The sequence below is a fragment of the Myzus persicae genome, unplaced genomic scaffold, assembly GCF_001856785.1.
Source record: "Myzus persicae strain clone G006 unplaced genomic scaffold, MPER_G0061.0, whole genome shotgun sequence".
NCBI classification, from domain to species: Eukaryota; Metazoa; Arthropoda; class Insecta; order Hemiptera; family Aphididae; genus Myzus; species Myzus persicae.
The window spans coordinates 400,937-422,555 of record NW_019100582.1 but is presented as its reverse complement, the minus strand read 5'-3'; the positions used below and the strand labels follow the sequence as shown (position 1 = coordinate 422,555).

Here is a 21,619-nt window from a genome sequence, read left to right as displayed (position 1 = left end):
TAAGTATTGTATTATTTGTATTATTGTCTACGAAAATAGAGATGAACTAGAAAACGAAAGTCATACGGTCTATAATGTATTGTATAATTTTTATTATCATTAGAGTCTGCAATCCCGAGGTTGAATTGTATGGGAAAAAAATGTAATTTTAAAAAACGGATTTGCTATTTATTGTTTTCGTGGTTGAACAATTTCGCAATTGTTATTTTAGCTATTTTAACTTTCGCGATTTTCACATGGACTAGATGCGAGTCGATCACTTGGTTTCACAATGTTGTTTTATTTTTCTCGAGGATACTGTGTCTCAGTGTTATTCAATATTATTACAATAAATGAATAAAATACTGTGAAAAGTGTAAACTGTAACGTCATATTCTCCGTGTGTGCGCAATAACGTTTTTTTAAGTATGTTCCTATTTCCGGGTATAATATTTCGAATAATAATTAATTTCAAAGCGTGTAATCATATTATAGTGTTACGAAATGCATCTTGAAATAGGTACTTACAGCCAATCTCGGGGACTGTACTTGGTTTATACCGCATTACCACGGCATATTATATTGTAATATATCACATATAGGTACCACGTGTCCGGGAAAACGGGGTACACTGAAAAAGTTAAGCTGTGGCGCATGCGCAAAATACAAGAGTTAAAAAATTGTAGGTCATACAGGGATTACAGGGACATACACGCAGGGACCCAACTATAGGGATTTATGATGCAATCGTTTAGTCACATGTGTCACGAAGGCGATTCAAAAATATCTATGTAGAGTACTGAATAATTGTATTATAAACACAACTGAATCACAGGGTGTAGCCGGTTTTTGCGGACAAACGGTGTTTATAGCGTGTTCGACGAGCAGTATTATTGTAAATTATCATTATTACCGTGGGTGCGCACCCACTCGGAGCTAACGCAAAAGGCCGTTCGGTGTGCGTACTTTTATAACGGACCGAAGCTGCCGGAGAAACGGTCGTCGAGGGCCGTGTGCAGTTAATGCAAAATTAAAAGCCCACATCAATCAATTAGGGTCGGGCAGACCGCCGACGACCCGCCGCGGTCAGAGTCCGAGAACCGTCGCGCCGCTGCTGCGTCGGACGAGAAAACCGTCGATGGTCGTGGTGTTTCGGTGGCCTTCTGGCGGGTGATAAATCAAAAATGTTTTGAAAATTCAAGTCGCGATGCTGTAATAATTATGGTATAATAATATACCATCATCTTGTACCGCAATATACCTGCAGTACCGGGTGAGACCGAGCACGGCTCGTGTTCGGTTTCTTAATAATCATATTTATTTAATAACTCTATTGCTTATTGTTAATGCGTCGATATTTAAAATTGTAATTTATAGTTATTCGACTCAAATTAGGTGTGCGTTTAATATTAATTACAGGGTGGCATTGCTCAAATTATACAATATATATCTCTGTTGCAAGACGTTAGATCATGTAGTTGAAAAAACTGAACTCTAAATAGAGATCATCATCCAGTAGTGATACGCAGAAATGAATCTATTTTGAGAAACCACTCAACTATTTAACATTTTTTTTTTATTTATTACTTTTTGTTCAAACCCAACCTAAGCGGTAATCCAGAAAAATTAAAATAATAGTGATTTCCAAGGTGACTCTAAGTTATTATCAATAATTTTAATCATAACTCAAAAACGCGAATCTTCCAGGAGGCGCACAAACGATTTGCAGATGAATTCACGTGTCAAAAAACCCCTGTAGATACCAAGTTCTGACAAAATCTTTGGAGTTCTTTTTGAAAAAACAATGTATGGACAAATGCACTTAACTATTATTATTTTTTTGTTAATAATGTCTATACCAGTATTATTTGGACAATGACACGAGTGGTTTTTTTTTTTTAAATTAATGTCCCCTCGCTAAACCTCTTTTTGAGGAACACATCAATATTTTCTTCTAGTGTTATTTAACCCACTTGATACGAAGCGAGGGAACAGTTATATTATTGAGGTGGTTACCTAATGGTCGTATATAATATGTACCCCGGGTGGGGGTGAGTTCGTGGGAGGTATAATAGTGACTGACCGACACTCGTGCTTACCTATACATATATCGTATCTACGTCAGTTTGAAATATTAATAACGTTCTGCGATATACTACTATCTACCTATATATATATATATATATATCCATAGTATATACCAATACCCACTACAACTGTTGTACTGCTGCTAAGGGCAACAATAATCATTACCTACCTAAAATGTTGTTTATAATAATATATATCATTATGATGGTTACCACTGGCACTCCGGTGAAAACAGCTGAAGCTATGCCATAATAATATACAAGCTAGGGGGCTATAACGAACTACCACCACCAGACATTAAAAGAATATTATAACACACTATTTTACGCAGCCAGAACGCTTGAAGACAGGGAACAATCCCAGCAAACAAATACCTAGCAAAAAGCATAAAATAAGCCAAAAAATTACAAATAGACCTACAGCAACTATTAAAAAGAAAATCCAAGACTATTCCCCAGTGGAAAATGCCCATCGACATAAACCTAGATACATCAGTATACAAATACAACAAAGACAATACAAGCCCGAATATGTATGGAAATCTTTTTCATAAAACAATTCGAATATTCCACAACTACAAGCACATTTATTCTGATACGTTTAAAGTAGAAAACAGGATAGCAATAATACAGCAGCAAATTCAACTACCTCTTATAAACGTCCACCAGAATACTCTATGTATACAACTGTAGCAATAACTATATTATACAATGCAGTAAAACACACAATGTACACAAACAAAAATATAAAAATAACGAATAACAGCTATTTAATACTAAGTGACTCTCTTAGTAGCCTCCTAGGCATCCTAAATTCAACTAATCCAAACAAATCCGAGGAAAAAAATGAAACACGCGAAAAAGGGCTGAACGTGACCTATCTATGGATACAATCGGGCACAGTGAAATAAAATGCAACGAAATAGCAGATCGAGAAACATCCAGAGCATCCTAGTCTACTGACGCCCAAACCCTACACTTTATCACACACGCTGACATAAGCAACATATTCAGAAGGTCCTCAACCTAAAATAGCGCGAGCACTGGATAAAATAAAATACGAAATTAAACACAATAAAAAACAATATGAACATGATATGGAACAACCCTGCAGGCTTAAAACAAAAGACGAAACCATGATAAATCGTTACCATATAATGCACAAATTCACAGCACATAAAACTGCTCATTGCCAAAAACGACCCCTCCCCCCTATATGTGAATCATGTAGAGTGGATAACTCAGACAAACATAATATATACAAATTAACCGATTGCATGAAGTTTGAAAACTCTAGAAATAAACAACTAGTACCTAATCGACTAAGAGAAACCCTATAATCAAATACCAATATCATCGACATCCTAGAGGAAATAATAGATACAATTTAGCTGGTTATTTTGAAAGGACTATTTACTGTTGTAGAAATCGAGTGGCGACTCCCTCATTTTAAATGTACGTAGGTAAGTACAAAATAATTTGAATTTATTTAGGTACCTGCTTTCTACCAATGTAATTTTTTGTTGTTTTATATTATTTTTATTTATTTTATTTTTCGATATTAAGGATCTGTGTTACGCTAATCACTGCATTAAAACTAAATTACATGTGATACATTAGTTCTTAATTAAATCTTAATTGTACATACCTATTACTGTTGTAAAAATATAGTTAGATCTAAGCTCATAAACATTGTTAAATTCTAATTTATCAATTCTTACTGATTTGTAAAAATTTTTTTTTTTTTTTTTCTTTTATGTTAACCTTTTTCAAAATGTCAAATATTATTTTCCTTTAGCCTTAAGTTTAGATGACCAATTGTCAGGAAAACTTAATAAATAAAAAAAATAAAAAAACATGTGATCAAATCAAATTTATTTTTTTTATGTTTTTAATATATAATATATTATATTTTACAATTAATTCTTTTATTTAAAATATGAATGTTTTTTTGTTCTTTTCAGGTATAAATGTATGCAAATTTTATTCCATACAATTAACATTGAAATGTCCCCGAAATAAAAATATAGAGTTAAAATATTTTCTAAAATTATGTGGCATACCTAAATAGAAATTAGAGAAACAAAAAACATTTGGTGAAAATGTCAAATATCTACGGTTATTGGTTTCGAGTTTAACCTAACCTAACCAAAAAACAAAATCGTTTTGATCAAAAACTGATTTTTCGTAACATTAATTTATTTCTGTTTCCCTTAAGTTTTTCTTTTTGGTTTTCTCTATGTATTTGAAAACTAATGGGAATTTTCCATTTTGACTTTTCTAATAGTACCAACTAGATTCACTTCCCCAACAGAAAATATACTTAAGTTAAAATTGAAGCATTTTTTCGATTATTTATTGTTTGTACCAAAGTACGCAAAAAAAAACGATAAAGAAAGAAATAAAACACACACCTCATTGTATAATCAATACATTCATCGCTATACTTTAAATCTAAAATGTATCGATAATTTACCAATTGAATTTACCGAAACATTTTTACTGGTAAATTCAACACATCTATACGATGCAGAGTTCAAATAATATTGTTTGGTCTTGTTCCGTTAGCCTAAGTACGAAATCAGAATATATTTTGTCTCTAAACGTCTTGGTATGAAATAATATATTGATTTGATACAGTTGCAGTTGTGAGTTATTCGCATGTTTGGACATCACAAGTTTGGATAAATGGTACGAAATCGCTACGAATAGCTTCGGACGTTTTGGTACATCATTTCCGTTAATTTGAAGTCACAGCTCGTTTTGCGATTTTCTCCTATTTAATGTGAATTCGAGTGACATTATTTTCAGTTCTAATATAAATTAATTTCGTGTCGGCGAAATAATGTCTACGTTTAATGCGATTTACAGTATTGGTAGTAATATAAAGGTTATTACAACTGTATTTTATTTATTGTTTTTGTGATATTCCTTTTGCATGTGTCCACTCACTCTCCCGCTCGACGCATAATAATAATGACGATATACATCAAACACCTAGTGCGCTCGATTCACATTTGGAATTCGATCGTATTGTCACCAAAATTATAAGACTATCGCGTTAACGTGTTTTGTCGAGATCACTTAAACAATTGTTGGTAATGCGTAATTAAGTGGCGTCGTTAAAATTCTACTGAGCGTATAGGTACTTGCATGTTGTGTATTTGTGCAATATTTGATGTACATTATCGAGTTCGATTCTATAGTCCACGTCCGTGAATTAAAAACCATTAAAACGTTAATTTATTTTACTGGTTTATTTTTTTCCAACTTCATTGCAGTGTTTTTTATTAAATCACAATGAACACAGCAGTTGTTGATATGTCAAACATAATAATTCAAATATTGTAGGTAAAAGTGTACGAAAGACGATTTTTATAATCCTCATAGACACACAGCTTTATTATAATGTATAAGTCGTAGGTATACTTGTCACGTATTATAGATATTTTCACGTTGAAAGATTGATAATTAATAGTTAAAATAATATCATTTTAATTATTCGGGTTATTAACTTAATCCAAAAATTGTTTCTATAAAATATGGTCCAAGTAATTTTGACCAATAATTGTCTCATAAGATTGTTTAGCGATATAAGTTAACTGCACAGATTTCGATACTCGGCAAGTTGGCACCAGCATTATATTATGCTAGGACCATAATTCTAATATCAAAAATATTGCTGGTAATTTGCTAGATTTTGCTAGGTCATTTTCAGAATTCGCTTGTATCTCATTCAAGTGTAAATCGAAATTCAAATATTCTGGTGCCAACTTACCGCAGCATCGAGACTGGCTGATCGGTTCGAAAGTGGTATCAAATAATTGTTAGATTTTGCCAAATGGTAGGTATACTGGCTGCAAGTATAAATACTACACAATTCTACAAGCTGCTTTATAATTAATTTTGGAGCTCTCGAAAGTTAAAAACAATTTTTATCATTTTCTACCACATTGTATGTATTCAAGTTTTCCAATGCCCCCCCCCCCTCATTAGAATAACTATCACAATACATGAACTGACAGCAATAAAGTGGGCGATAGTCAGGTGAAATGCAGTGGCGATTCACTATTTTTCCAACCACCGAAATTATGACGTTCAACTTTTCTGCATTCAAGTGAATGTTGCTTTATCGCCGAAGGTAATCCTTCAGCATACATGTTCAGCGATCTCTAAGACTTTGGAAACGGCGTGATTGTGAACTCCAACCGCCGTAAATCATCTTCTGAAGTATCAAGAGCACACGATAAGATTTCAAACCAATTGAGAACTCTCCTCCCACAAACACTCCACGAGACTTTTTTTCGAGGGTTTTGTTAAACCGTTTGTAACCGTCGTATTGCATCTATCTAAACGAGTAAACACACAAGATTATAATACGTATTAGTTTTATTATAGAGTTATTTGAAATTAACAATTTATCTTGAATTAGTGACTAATGAAACTAAATATTTTTTCAATTAAAAATTAACCATTTTATTAGACTTTAAAGTCATCAATTTGGTATATGAATAAATTAATATTATTGAAAGATTGATATTTTATTAAGTTTATTAGTTGGCAATAAAAAAAAAAAAAAAATTAAAATAAATAATCAATTATTTTCAGTTTTAGAACATTTTAATGACTCCCGTTATTACCTTAGAGAGGATTTGGGATGAACAGAAATATTGGTTAGATATTGCTGTGAGGGTTATTCGGGGGGGGGGGGGGTGAATAACTTAATACTATTCGGCGAATTACAGGAAGGTAAAATTAATGAAAATCTTTTTTGGAGCTATAATTATGACTACAGTAAAGGTATTTTTAAAATCTCGTAATGATTCATTTACCTAGTTACACCTCGAAACAGCCGGTAATGACCATCTAAAAGAATCCAATAAACAACGATCATACGACGTAGAAGCACCGACTCTTTGTCATTGGATTTACTGGATATTTATTAGATTTTAAGTCAACGAACATTTTTATAAACACGCGGAAATATAGAAATCCAGTGCACTTGATACACTTTGAACACCATTATAATGTCTGTTGTGTGTGCATTGTGTGTATTATATATGTACATCAAATATAGTGAAACGACTTTTGTTTACTGAAACCTTTCAATAGCGGACACACTCTTGTGTACTCCGCTCGAGTGTTATTGTGTGGTTACGAACTGAACCTAAATATATATACATACAATAATGTATAATAATATGAGTGTGCGTACACTCGGTTTAATTTTACCTTTTTTGCGGTCTGTGCGTTTTACGATATTTCGTCGCATTTTATTTTCCTAAGTATCTCGTTTGCGACAATGTCATAGTTACGCGTATATAGGCGTATTATAGTGTTATTATTATTATTATTATTATTATTATATCGGAGTGCAAAACAAGAGCTCAGCTTATTACCGCGACCTTTATCAGATTATACCGCCCGGTATCTGGTGACCTGAGCGTTACCGAATTCAGCGGAAGTGTATGGTAATACACACTATTATCATAATATAGTTTCTTCGGCGTTTTAATTGAATGCTTAAAAAATAATCCAACATTTGCGGTCCACTGCTGTGATGGTAGGCTTAATGTTCGTAAGCCGCTTATTATCATAACGAATTTCGTTCACACTACAATCCATTGTTATTCGACGTGTTCAGGTGTTTACGTTATTAATTTACTTAGACTGTTTACTGCTCTTTCATTGTATACGTTATGATTATATTTTCGTCCGTCCGTTATCCGCGTCGGATGAATGGTTTTACTCCTGAATCGACACGTAATATTTACGATTAATGGCAATACTTTTAGGTCGTCGTATCGATGTCCAACAAAATATGTTATACGGTGAGGTTAGGTTAGGTTAGGTTATTTTTAATCGTCGACAATTTTTTAATCAGTATTTTTTGACAATATGTTTGATGATAAACTAAGCAATATAAGTACACAGCAGAATTTTCTTTTGGTCCCTGATCGTTCCTCTACAGATCATAATTATTTCATTTTATCATTCCTTTTTAGAACACAATAATGATGAGTGTAGGAATAATCCAATTTACCGTATAATTATGCGACTGGGAAATGTACATTCTATACATTGCTTAATTTGTAGTTATTAATAATTATCGAGAATTGTATGTAGCACATTAAATTTGTTTTTCCATTGTTTAAAAAAAAAATATTATAGATATTAACGATCGCACAGCAAAATTAGACGACCAAATCAGAGTTGGTAAAAATTGAATTCGTTCTTAGATGATGGTACGTACTCTCAGAACCGGATAGTAAATTTCGCCCCTGGACATATTTACATAATATAAGCGGTGAACCAATAATTAATGACATAAATAAATATGTTATAAGAGTTATCCATCGTCAAACCATAAAATTATGTATTTAAAGCCAGCTGGCTTATAAAATAATTACAAAATCTTATAATTTGGTTTCGACCATAATTATACATTTGAAGCGTTATCAAAAGCTGAGAGCATAATAATATACCTCTTATGGGTACGTCTTACTGTGATTATTTTACGATATATTATTGTTATTATTTCATTGCATTGTTCGGCGTTCGCACGGTCCATAATAATAATAATAATAATAATAATAATAATAGCCGAGACGTATTTCACCGCATCTGTATGTGTGGGGAGGGGGGGGGGGGGCGATGGTTGTTATATATATTGTTGCTTAAACGTCAAACTGCGAGCGTGTATGATATGTTGAGATACGTCTCAAACGTTAAACCGTCCGGGTAAAAAAAGATACACGTATCAGATTTGACTTTAAAAAATAGTGTAGAAAATAATAATAATAACAACAATAATAGTAATAATAATAACAACGACGGCGGCGAAAACGAAACAAAAGAACGACGCTGCGGCAGTAATATCATCCGATAGCTGGCAATATGTCATAACGCGGCGGCGGAGACGTGGAGTATAAATTGTTCTTTTCAAGTGTGGCGAAGATATATACATTATTTGATCTCGGCGTGTTTGCTTTCCTCCCTCGGTTTTCGTTACATTGCCCCCCCGGGATTTCGTTATTAGACGGTTGCAATTGCACACGGCGCACAACACACACCGCCCACCCACACACCCACACACACACACACTCGCAGACGTGTAATGCGCTGTAGTCGTACACATTACCTAATAATAATACATATATATATATATATATATGTGTGTATTGTAGGTACACGCATATAATATACGTACACTCGTGATAGATTTATCTTGCATAATATATAGTTCAACGGACACGCAAGTGTACGTATGCGCATTTGTCGTAATTTCCAAGATTCTAATATTTTGTTGTTTTTTTTTTGTTTTTTTTTTGTCGCCGAGGGTTAGGCGTAAGTCGTTCGTACCTATGGGTAGGTATCATATATAAGTGGTGGTGGTGGCGGTGGTGGTTGTGTTTCGTTCATTTTTTTCTCTTTCGTCTACAGGTATTATAGATAGGTACATATTATTATTATTATTATTATCATCAGCACACATCTCGTGAGTCGAAAGGACCGACAAAATAAATCATTATAAATGACTTTTTTCGTCGAAAGTAACGCGTTGTGTTATCAAGATGTACGTGTACCTCTGGGTAGGTACAGTTGGTGGGTATTTTATTGCGTATGATGTATAATATATAATATACATAATATGAGACAAAGTGGATTTTGCGCCCGGCGTGTCACTCTCTCGCGAAGGCTGACAATGCAAAACATACACACGCACACACACACACACACTCACTCAAATTATATTACACCATACGTACAGCAATAATTAAAGTGATTACTTACGATTTGGGGAAACGGCGTGGGAGGTGCAACCGGCGCACGACGGCATACCTCGTAATATATTATTATTACACGACGCACATAACGCTCTCTCGTCATAATAATAATAATAACAACAACCAACAACAACAACAACAACAATGATATTATCGTTTTTTACGCAAGTAATAATATGATAGTAATATAATATACTTACCCCCCCCCACCTGGCCGCGCACGTACACCAAGTCGAGTTGCATCCCTTCGATCCTGCAGCGGGGACGTGGCTCGATCGCAGTGTGCTCGTACTGGTATATTATATTATTATTATATATTATTAGTGCGTACGTACCACGCGCGTAGGCAGGCGAATACGAAATATATATATATATATATATGTGTGTGTGTGTGTGTGTGTGTGTGTGTGTGTGTGTGTGTGTGTGTGTGTGTGTGTGTGTGTGTAGAGGAAAAAACAAAAGCAAGACGTACGTCTTATTATTTCCTGTTCTGTACCAACGCCCCCGCCCACCATTTTTCGTATTATGTCTCGTTTTCAATTTTACGACGTCCCGAGACGCGTGTTTTATTTTTATTTATTTTTTACCGAGAAACCCCCGACCGGAGGAGGACCTCGCCCCTCGATGCCCCGACACTCGGTAAAAATGGGCTGGGCATACGCAGACAAACATAACATGTACATTTTACATGTGCACATGTAATGTGTAGGCGTATGGCTGTGCGTCGCAAGGTATACATATCAAATATTTCTCGTAAAATATAACAATTTTTTTATCGGGTGGATAAAAATGACTTACACACCGCGTGCGTGTGTGCGTATAATATTATTACCTATGTATGTGTACCGCCTTACTTCGAAAAGTGTTGAATTTTTTTCTCCAAAATGCCTCAATAAAATACATTATCCTAGTCCATAGGACCCTTATATTATAGTCTATGGTCGGTGTGCTGCACGGAAATACGCTCAATGCGCACGACTACGAAAAATCGTGTTTTATAATATCATTAGTGTTCTGAGGATGAAATACTCAAGTTTTGTTCTTTTTAGTATGTCACATGAAATCATGACTGGATGGTCAGACCGATTTCATACCTGATTAGTGATAATCAATATTATATTCCTGATCAGGATGTAGAGAACACATATATATATATAAGATAGATAATATGATCATGTAATTTATATTATAACGCGTACGACGTAATAAAAAATGCTATTTTCTGACATTTTATTTTTCATCAAAATGAAATATTTCGTAAAAATAAATTTGACGAAACCTCAGGGCTTTTACGACCTATAAATTCAAAGTAATGCACTTATACAATGTTATTGTTTTCTTTAAAGATTTAAACAAGTTTTGAACAAAAAAAAAAGGGTTTATAAAATTAAAAAAAAATATATTTGCAAGACTGCAGGATTTCAAGTCTTATACGCAGGATATTGTTATCTGAAAAAAAAAAATATTATTGACAATTTAACAAAGGTTATAAAACTATTATTGTATATTATCACCATCTGTAAAATGGCTTAATAATAATTTCAGAAAACATTTTAAAAATCACATTAATTCAAGAATTATTTTAGAGTAAATTCATATTTTATGTCATGCTACTGATCTTAATATAGAAATCAAATGACTAAAAATAATTTAAATTAAAAATAATGCTTAACTCATAGTCAATTATAAAATTTTAAATCAAAATCTTTAATCATTTTTATACGTACACAGTACCTGGAATACGATGAGACCGAATCAGGCTACATATTTATTAACTTCTACTACTTATTTTTGTAAAAATGCTTCGTTTACCCATATTGTTGATTCCAAGACATTGTAAAAAGCAATAACGCACAAAAATTAGTAAAATTATCTAATTAGTACAGTTAGTCATATTAATTAATTGATTCCTTCACGTAACATACTATTATTTAATATAATAAAATATTGTAAAATTATTATGACGTTTTTGTTTTAGATAATTTCTGATGATTTCGTCTATGGCTATGTTACCATCAATTTTGGCGGCCGGGATTTTTCTACAAACGATCATACCAGGTAAGACTATGACCATTATAATAATATATTCGTAGAATAGTTTTTTTTTCTATGAATATTTCATAATCGTAGGTAAAAAGTGTTTTCGTCAGATTTATTACGTCGTGGTATGGATTTAAACGACAGACCGTAAAAAAAAAGTGTTTCTTGGAGAAAAAAAAATTAAACAAACTCACGTTTCACTACAATATAGATAGGTTATAACCATAAATATTATGTCAGGTATTACATTTAAGTAACCGAGAACGTTCTGGTTTGATTTGGTGTGTTTATTTTCAATGACGGTGTGTGTAAATAAAATGTCAATAATTTATGTGGGAACATCGCGTTAAATCTGAATTTACTCCGATTTACCATCTCTCTAATCCGTTTTCCGAATCCCTCACGTTTTCCAGTATTGTCACGTACGAAAAATCCTTTCCACATCATTACTTCGCTCAAACAATAACACGTTTAATCGTTTAAACTGTCCATGGCCGTGACGTCCTTTTGCTGTACTGTAACGAACACTCTTATATTATGTTAATAGATCGAATTAAATAACTGGTGCACTTCACAACGAGCTGTAACAGTAGATATTTTGCATTACGATATTCACGATGATTCGGCTTTTGATCGATGCAAACTGTGTTGTGTTACCGCCTATACTTAGGCTTATGAATAATTGATTATTTAGTAATTTCTTATAAGTAATAGCTAATCACAACTTGTTTATTATTGCAAATATTTTTTATTTTCAGCAATATATTTTTGTTATGTAAAAGTCATATATTTCAATATACACTATTGTGTGGTGATTTCACGATTTTGAAGATTTCATCGGTTTTGGTGATGCTGACGGTAATTTCCTCGGCGTCGCCGTGGTTGGGTTTGCCGTTGGATTTGTAGTTTTCGGTATCTTTTTTCTATTCGGCGACCTTTGTTTGTACCTTTTACTCTGTCCCCGTGCCATATAACCCAAAATGAATCCTGTTATCAGGCCTCCACCAATCTGAATAGGTCGGGCCGTCATTATTATTATGCTAACAGACTCAATATTATTGCATCGTCCACCGGATGACGATCATATTGCTGAATTGAATTTATAACAAATAAATAGTGATAAAAGACTACGTGTTATATTTATTTATTTGTTGTTTATTGCTTGATAACTTTATAATAAACAATCATTATAAACAATTGGCCAATACAATACTATTTTGATAACAGCATCGTTTAATGTTTAAAATACAATTTTGAATAATAAAAAACACTTAGTATACAGGAAATTCGTCAAAGGTTCAGAAAATCAGTTCAAGATTTGATTCTGACAGAAATTGCATGGCTTAATATCATGAAAATGTATTGACTAGAAATACGGCAGGAAATAGAGTCAGTTAATCTAGTAAGGTATACGATTTTTTTAGGTAGTACACTAGTTGTGTTTTACTCTAGTTAAGAATTAGTTAAATGCAAAAAAACATTTTCCTTCTCATATTTACAGGACTGTCAGTGGTACATAAATTAGAACACAGGTACGATTAAAAATTTTTTTTTAAGTTTATAATACACTATGCATAATTATGGAATAAAAGAACTCGCTGATTATGTAAAATGTCAAAAAAAATATTAAACAATTCACATGGTTTGTACAAATTTAAAATAAAGAGTTGTATAAACTAAAAATATATTTATTTTACCTGTCAATTATTCCATAATTTTTTTTTCAATACAATTTTTTTTCAATAAAATTATTTTACTTTTGTTCTGCCCACTTCTTATTTTTATAATTATGTAATTATCGATTTTACAGTTATAAAGACTTTAAGAAATTGATGTAAGTTAGGCTCCGCTGATTAAAAATTTGAATTTAACTGAGCCTGAAATGATTCGAGTCATTCATTATTCTCTTTGTTTATGGTTTGAAATTTGACCAAATATTAAGGGGAACTGCTTCCGAGTCAATATATTTATTATATTTATTTATATAATCCATAAATTCTTGTATTTGTTGATAATTTGGTTGAATATATATAATTCTAGAAAACAATCATCAACTTCGTCTAATCTTAATAATAGTACCTAATCCTAAAAAATATTTTAAGTTCAGAATTTTTCTTATACTCATTACTAAGTCTTAAAGTTTGTATTTTTCTCCACCAGATTTGTAGAAAATGAAACCTACAACTTTAATTAATAATTTCCAGTCATGTGGAAAGAGTGACTTAATGAAATTCATTTTCAAAATTTGCATACATAAATTTTAATTTAAAAATTAAATAAACCTTAATACATTCATCGACTAATAACTGAAAAGTGTGTACATAATGGTAGTAAAGTAAAGATTGTTATTCTTTGTGTGGATTGTAAATATTTGAGTGAACATCTATGGAACATTTTTGTATCGTGCATTTACACGAATAAAATGTTTTGAGCATTCAATTTCTAAGTTTTCTACTATAGAGGATAGCCAAACTTCAACAATTAACACTGCATTTAACCGACTACAATAAGTATAATATTTATTATTTCATCAATGAATATTTCAGAAATATTCTATACAATATAACAAAAGATGAACATAATATTTAATTGTTGAAAAGCAACATTTTTTGTTTTAATTATCTAGGAATTGAGATTGAAGCATAAAATGTATATTTATAGTGCGATAGATAATGAGTCGATCCCATTATCCTTTAATTTTCTTCAGGAATAGGAGGTTGTTGCTTGTGGTTATATTATAAAACATTGGTAAGAAATGCAGAATGGTGTTGTTTTTGAGTCAGTCTGCCAAACAAAGTTCTCTTCAGCCAGCTTCAGATACATTCATAAGTTTTACACGGCCGCCTCAGCATCGCAAATTTTACATCTGATTTATCTTTGCATGCCATTATCTCTTCGATAACAGTATATTGTCAATCGTCCATATGTCTACTTAGGTGGCTATATAGGTTGTATTTCACCAGTGTGCCGTGACAAGGTCTAAAGATGGTAACGAATAGCATTTTATTTTTATTTTTATTAATAATTTCTATATAGAAATGTTGTTTTTTTCAGTCCTACCTATTATGCTATTTCACTATTAACTCCAGGTCACTTTTTTAGTATTTTGTTGAGTTGGTTTCGAGGAATGATTTGGTATCGCTGGATTTGACGGGTTATTCGCACTTTTTCAGCTAATGCTATTTATATTCTCTTCATCATTGAACTCAACATGCTACCTAATACCACCCCTAAAATAAAAGATGATGTTTTTAATATAATGTTTGATGGCATTATATTATTTTATTTAACTAAAGTGAACACTGTTGAATAAAAATATAGTTATGATGTTATAATCGTGTTTTATACGCGTTGTATGTATTTATTATTTGTTTATTGCTAGATTACCTTATAATAAACGTACATCATGAACATGTGGCCAACATAATACTATTTTGTTTAAGTCGTTTAATATTTAAAATACAATTTTGTATTGTCAAAATCATACGAACATTACACATTTTATATTCACTAAAATCCTTTCAAAATTTGACTCTAACAGAAAATTGATATTTTAATATCCCAAAAAACTACTGACTTGATAATAAACCGAAAATGGTTACCTGATAGAGATCAACAATAATTATTTGATCCCTATGTAGTTTGATGGATATGAAGTCGATCGCATATTTACTTAATTTTCTATAGAAAATTGTTTTTTGTTGTTTTTGTTGAAAACATTTTACACCTGGTTGCAGGCTGGTGTGGTCTTTGAGTTGGTATACCAAACAAACTTCCCTTCGGGCCAGTTTCAGATGCACATATACGCTCTAAACAACCACCGTAGAATCTTAAGCTTAACCAGTACCCGTCATTATTGATCCAATAACAGCCCTTTGTCTATCGCCCATATAGGTGTCTATAGGTTGTCTATCACCTTTGTGTCGTGGCAAGTGACAAGGTCAATCACCCAGAACCTATTAAGTGCTGAAATGTTGAAGCGGTTGAATAACATAACTGTTTGACTCTCAAGCTGATTCCCCCGCATTGTAGTGTGGGTTTTGAGCTACCTCTTTCTTAACATTTTCATCACACATAAAAACAAACATAATCACGAGGTATCATCACAAGTCCGTGATACTTGTGGTACCAATAAGTAAGGTTAGGTTAGGAAAATCCAAATCTAAATAAGTAATTCATCAAATTGATATATGATATAATGCGTATATAATGTAGGCATAAATCATATAATATGTCCCTACATGAAAAATTACTTGTATCAGAGGTAGCAAAACCACTTTTAGATCATTGCATGTCAGATTTTCTAATCAAAATTAGTGCGCTTTCAAATATTAATTTTATTCATATAGTTCGATAAAAAAAAAAAAATTCGTTTCTAACGAGAACATATTTTAAGAATTTTTATTTTTAATTAAAAAAATATGTATACTTTTTGTAGGTACCTATCGGTTGAGTGATAATATTTTGGCAGTGTAAAATTCTAGTATACGTAATGATTTTAACAATTTTTATATTTTCCGAGTTGTAATAGTTTACTCATCGTTTTCCAAGACTTAAATAGATACCTACTAATAATTGATATTTTGATAAAAATTATTTATACCTCTAAAATGTCAGTTACCTACTTATGTGTATAAAACGATTTGGATTATTTTTTGAATTTAAGTACAGCATAATAACATTGCTTAAATATTACTTTTAAATTAGGATTTATATATTATGGATTGTCCGAAATAAAAACCAACGTACTATAAAGATATCTTGAAAATTTTATCCGTCACAACTTAGCAATATCAGATAACATCGAGGTACATGTTTTCTAAAATTATCACAATTTTTTGATATTTAGAAGTGTTTATGCCCTTGCCAGAAAGCTGATACCCCGATGAGACTATATTTACATATTTTTTTCCGACAATTTGATTACACTTATAAATGTAAGTACATAAGATACTTTAAAAATAGTCTACATCATAAAATAAATCGATACAGGCAATCCGACATTTTAAGCTCATTTATTATTCAAACGAAAGCGACATCTTGTTGAAACTATAAGTTATCTTCAAATATGTACAAAATATTATAATATATTTAATTATAATAATTATTAAGAAGTTCATAAAATAAACTATATGCGCCTATGTTGATAGTATTAATAATAATATTATAATAATTTATGTACCTAATTAAAATGTATTTTTTGTCGTACCTAAAATATTATGTTGTTGCTATTCGTATATTACATTTAAATTTTGATTACATTCAAATGATACCCCACACAGCATTTAGAAAAAATTTATTTTATGAAACTATAAAAAAATAAACCGACTTCTTATCGAAACCATAGTATCTTATGTATATTATATACATAATAAACGTATTCACAATTTTATTTTACACTGTGTAGTAGCTACTATTTCACATCGAAGCTATAAAGTACTTACATCCGAGGCACAATTAGCGTCTTAGATTATATGCAGGGAGGCTGGAGCTCAGCTCTATACTAGACTTTTTCGAGTATTTTTTTGTATTACGAAATCGTAAGTAATCTCGAAGAGGAGCTCAACAGTCAAGAGACATCAAGTTGTCCATCTTTGAGAAAAACGACCTAAACAAAACCGTATCACACCATGAAAATTTTAATTTATTCAATGTTTATAAACTATATATCTCCAATTAAGGTTATTGGTTTTCCATGCACTTTACGTTTCACATATTACCCATCGGTGCAGTCCGTTTAGATATTATTATACTAGCTGTTGCCTGTTTGTATGTATGCATTATGGTTTCGGCAATACAATAATTGTACGGATACACGACTTGGGTTGCACAATAATGACATAAGATATAATGAGGGTGGAGGGCCATTCAACCTTTAAACGCGTGTTATGGGTTGGGTTTGCGTTTAAAATGTTCAAGTTGTATGACGTGTACAATATTAGGCATACTAATATAGAGGGATACTGAGGATCGATATTGGAACGTCATCGGATCATATTAATACCAATGCACAACGTCAAATTATTATTAGTATATGTACAGTACCTATATGGCTGTATACGTACAACGGTGAATCCAGAACTCTTGTACAAAGGGGGGCACTTAAATTAAAAATATTTATACGATAATTATTTTTAATAAATAGGAGAGGGGTGTAATTTCCACCAGTTTTCCACCTAACCACAACTCGAATCGTTTTATTAGGACTAGCAATAAAATAAAACATAAAAGTGGTGGTGGCGGAGTAGCTCGACTGCAACCCTGCAATTAGGCAAGTACAGCTTTTTCAGCTGGTAGTTAACGACGCGATTGATCACAGATACATTCAATCAATGAAACGATAGAAATCCTCCCATATAAAAAATAAACGAAAATACGACAATTTCTTCAGCACTGCGAAGGATTATTTGTTTTCATAATTACGACAAAATCAGAATATCTTTTTTTTTTTTCAAAAACTAGTTTTTTGTTTAGTGCGTGAGTCGGAAACATCATACGCGGATTAACAACAACAGAAATTTCAACGTTTTCTATCCTTTTATTTGAACCTCGTAATAAGCACATACAATCAGATTTTAGGTGTTGATTTGTATATCGGAACACACACACACACACACACCTGTGAGATTGGCACATATTTTTGTTGTTCAAAGTCTACTAATTGGAATACGGGGTCGCATATCCTGAGACATTAACACGGCACTTTTTATAACTACCAGTCAAATTCTCTGACCTCGAGATTGTACTCATTTGAGTTATCCACCTCTGGTGGTTTTATATATCAATGGCGGCACTTAATTGAGTTGTCCAGCTATATCCTTGTGAGTTCTCAATGACACTTGTTTGATTTGTTCATTGAGAAACAAATTTTATAGGCACAACATTTTGCAGATTACGTGTAATGCCATAATATACTTGTAACAAGTTCCGTGTAGTGTAATAATTGACAACCGCAATGGGGGGAGAAAATTATTGATTTTATTGAAAATTACACAGGTACGCTCATTAATATTAGTAAACTAAATTAAATCTCTTTTCTTATTTCTACCGTATAATATCTGTTTATTATGATTTATGATCTTATGCTTGTGTAGCTGTGTAGATTTCGTATTTACGGATTCATACACCTCCACTTGTCCATATGTCGTTATTCCATCGAACGATGAAGATGAGCCCTGTACGGAGAAGGCGGGAAATTCTCGGTTTATCTGCTTGCCTTTCAGCCAAAGAGTGTCAGAAACATTGGGTACTCGATAACTAAAACACTTTAGTGGCCTGCAGTAGTTCAGTATATCAATAGGGCCTGTTCTATGATGCAATAAACGTGTATAGATAAAAAATGACAACTTTACAACGAGGAAAAAAAATAGGTGAAAAACGAAAATGTACCGTTCTCCAGCGGATTCTTGCAGATCTGAGAAGTGACCATCATACGTATCAAATTACTTAGAAACTTAGTAATTTATCAGCAAATTTCAAACGAAATGTTACGTTCGCCTCAATTGATCAATGATTATGGTTGATGTCGTGTAATGAATAAGTGTAGTTATTATTTCCCCACGGGGCAGAGTTCTAAAATGCGTAATATTTTGTCGAGTTCGTTTTCAAAACTCGGGTTGCCCAACCGACACTAATTTCTTATCTGAAGCACCTATTTAATTCGATGGTATTATATGATTACTTATTATTATAATTCGTATTGTATTACAGCCGCCGAGGGTTATCGCGCATTACGATTGCGAAAGGTATATATTTTCTTTATTTTTGAACAAAATCGTCGGTCACGTTTTAACTGTAGATCAGTTTTTTTTCCTTCGCGTACCTATGATACAAAACTGTATATACACGTTTATAATAACTGTCAAACTGGAAACGAAACTTTTAACAGGTGTTGCTCGTAATGACTTATTATTGTTAATGTGAAATACATAAAATAAACTTTTTAAATTAAAAAAAAAAGACAAATAATAATAATAATAAATTAACGGTAACAAAAATGATTAGAAGAAAGTTTTCATTGTTGTTATTATAGTAACAATATTTATTAAACTTCATATTATTATTATATTCTAAAATAGTTTTTACGGGGATGGACACTTAAGCGATTTCTCACATGATCAAATGGTAATTATTTTTATGTCATTTCTGAAACATCGAAATTGTAATTCATCTCACTATCATAAATCGAAGTGTAAGCTATTTAAAATCCTGCTTAATACCGCATAATTTTTTCACATTTGCTGAATGAAGATCGACGCATATGTTTGCGTTGTAAGTCATTAAAGACAAGTGATTTTATTTTAAATTTCGAATTCAAAAATCGAATAGGTAACTAGTTCACCTATAGTTTTGAAATTATGAAACTTATCGAAATTAAAAAAAAAAAATCAAATAATGTTATTATATTTGTCACAATCGTCCACTCTTAAAGTATTAGTTCTGGCCAATTATGTTTTACTATTATGGTAGTAACGTAAAGTTTATATCATTCGCTATAACTTTTCGAAGTTTGAAATGTATGTGTCATGTTTATTATAAGGTTTATCTCGATTCTTTCGACTGTTAAGAAAAAGTAATTTTAGATCAAAGATTTCCAGGTCAAGGGTATCGTTCAAATCGTTTGAAATCAGTTGAGAGCCATTTTTAGTTTACTCAACAAAAATCTTGCGGAATTTTAATTAGTACTTTACAGCCTGAAATATTCTTAAAGCCAATACAAAAACTTTAGGTCAAATTAATAAATTAAGTCAAAGTGAAAGTTTTCAGAAATTCTAATTCCTCAAAAACCGTTGACAGTATCCAAATCAACTACTAATCTGGTCACGGGAAAATGTATTTTCTAGTTACATAAATTATTTTTTTTCTAAAAAAAAAAAAAAAATAACAAAACACATTCGAACTTAAAATATACATTTAAATATGTATGATGGCTCAGATTCCAATCATTGTGTGTACGTATGTGTGATACATTCAATCTTCAGTGATGGTATTTAAATCAAAAATTAGTTTTTTTTGAGATAAGGTCGTTGTTAGTCACCGTCTGTAATTTATGGTTTTCAAAAAAGAAATTAATGTAAGATAAAATGTGCGAGTCGTATACTATTATTACTATAAAAACTCGATTTCCTCTATTCTCGGCGAATTAACCTATTCTTTTACACTAATTTATTGTTATAGTAGTCGCTATATTGTTACTTATATTTTTATTTACAAACTATTGCCCAGGTAATGTTACAATAAAAATGACATTTAATTTTTTACCACGATCACGAATCTCTCGGTTCATCGAGATTCGTTTCAGATCGAACTAATCCGTTTATGTATGGTAGACAGGTAAAACCTGTCCATGTTGTATATAATACCAAATCAGTCGAAGCAATTTGCTCAGGTTGTGTCTGCTTTCGAACGGAAAGTTTCCAACATTCAAAGGGCTCTGGTTCCAAAACCGGTTATTTTTGGGGTGGTTCCAGTGTCTGACCCGTTCACTGGAAGTATTGAAAATAGCATCCTGTAATGTGTTGTAGGTCGCCGTTTTTTTTTTAATTTCCACGACGTTGGCGGATCGCAGAGAGTGACGACGGGGGTCAAAAGAGTGGCGGTTTATCGAGTAAATACTGTACCTATATAGTTGCATTATCGCGTATAACGGATAATACGGGCCGAGAGTTCCGAATAATAGTAATTATGATAATAATTATGATATTGCTATTCGCCTATAATAATATC

The 21,619-nt window shown here is 32.1% G+C and overlaps 1 protein-coding gene across 2 annotated transcripts in view; it reads left to right on the top strand.

Moving 5' to 3' along the window:
- Positions 1-21,619, top strand: part of LOC111034999 (carbonic anhydrase-related protein 10) — a 264,532-nt gene that overhangs the window by 38,454 nt on the left and 204,459 nt on the right. For both annotated transcript variants that reach the window (XM_022316479.1, XM_022316473.1), the window contains exon 2: positions 11,832-11,911. In XM_022316479.1, the coding sequence (XP_022172171.1) occupies positions 11,842-11,911 (70 nt within the window). In that variant the 5' untranslated portion in view covers positions 11,832-11,841. The remainder of the gene's footprint in view (positions 1-11,831; positions 11,912-21,619) is intronic.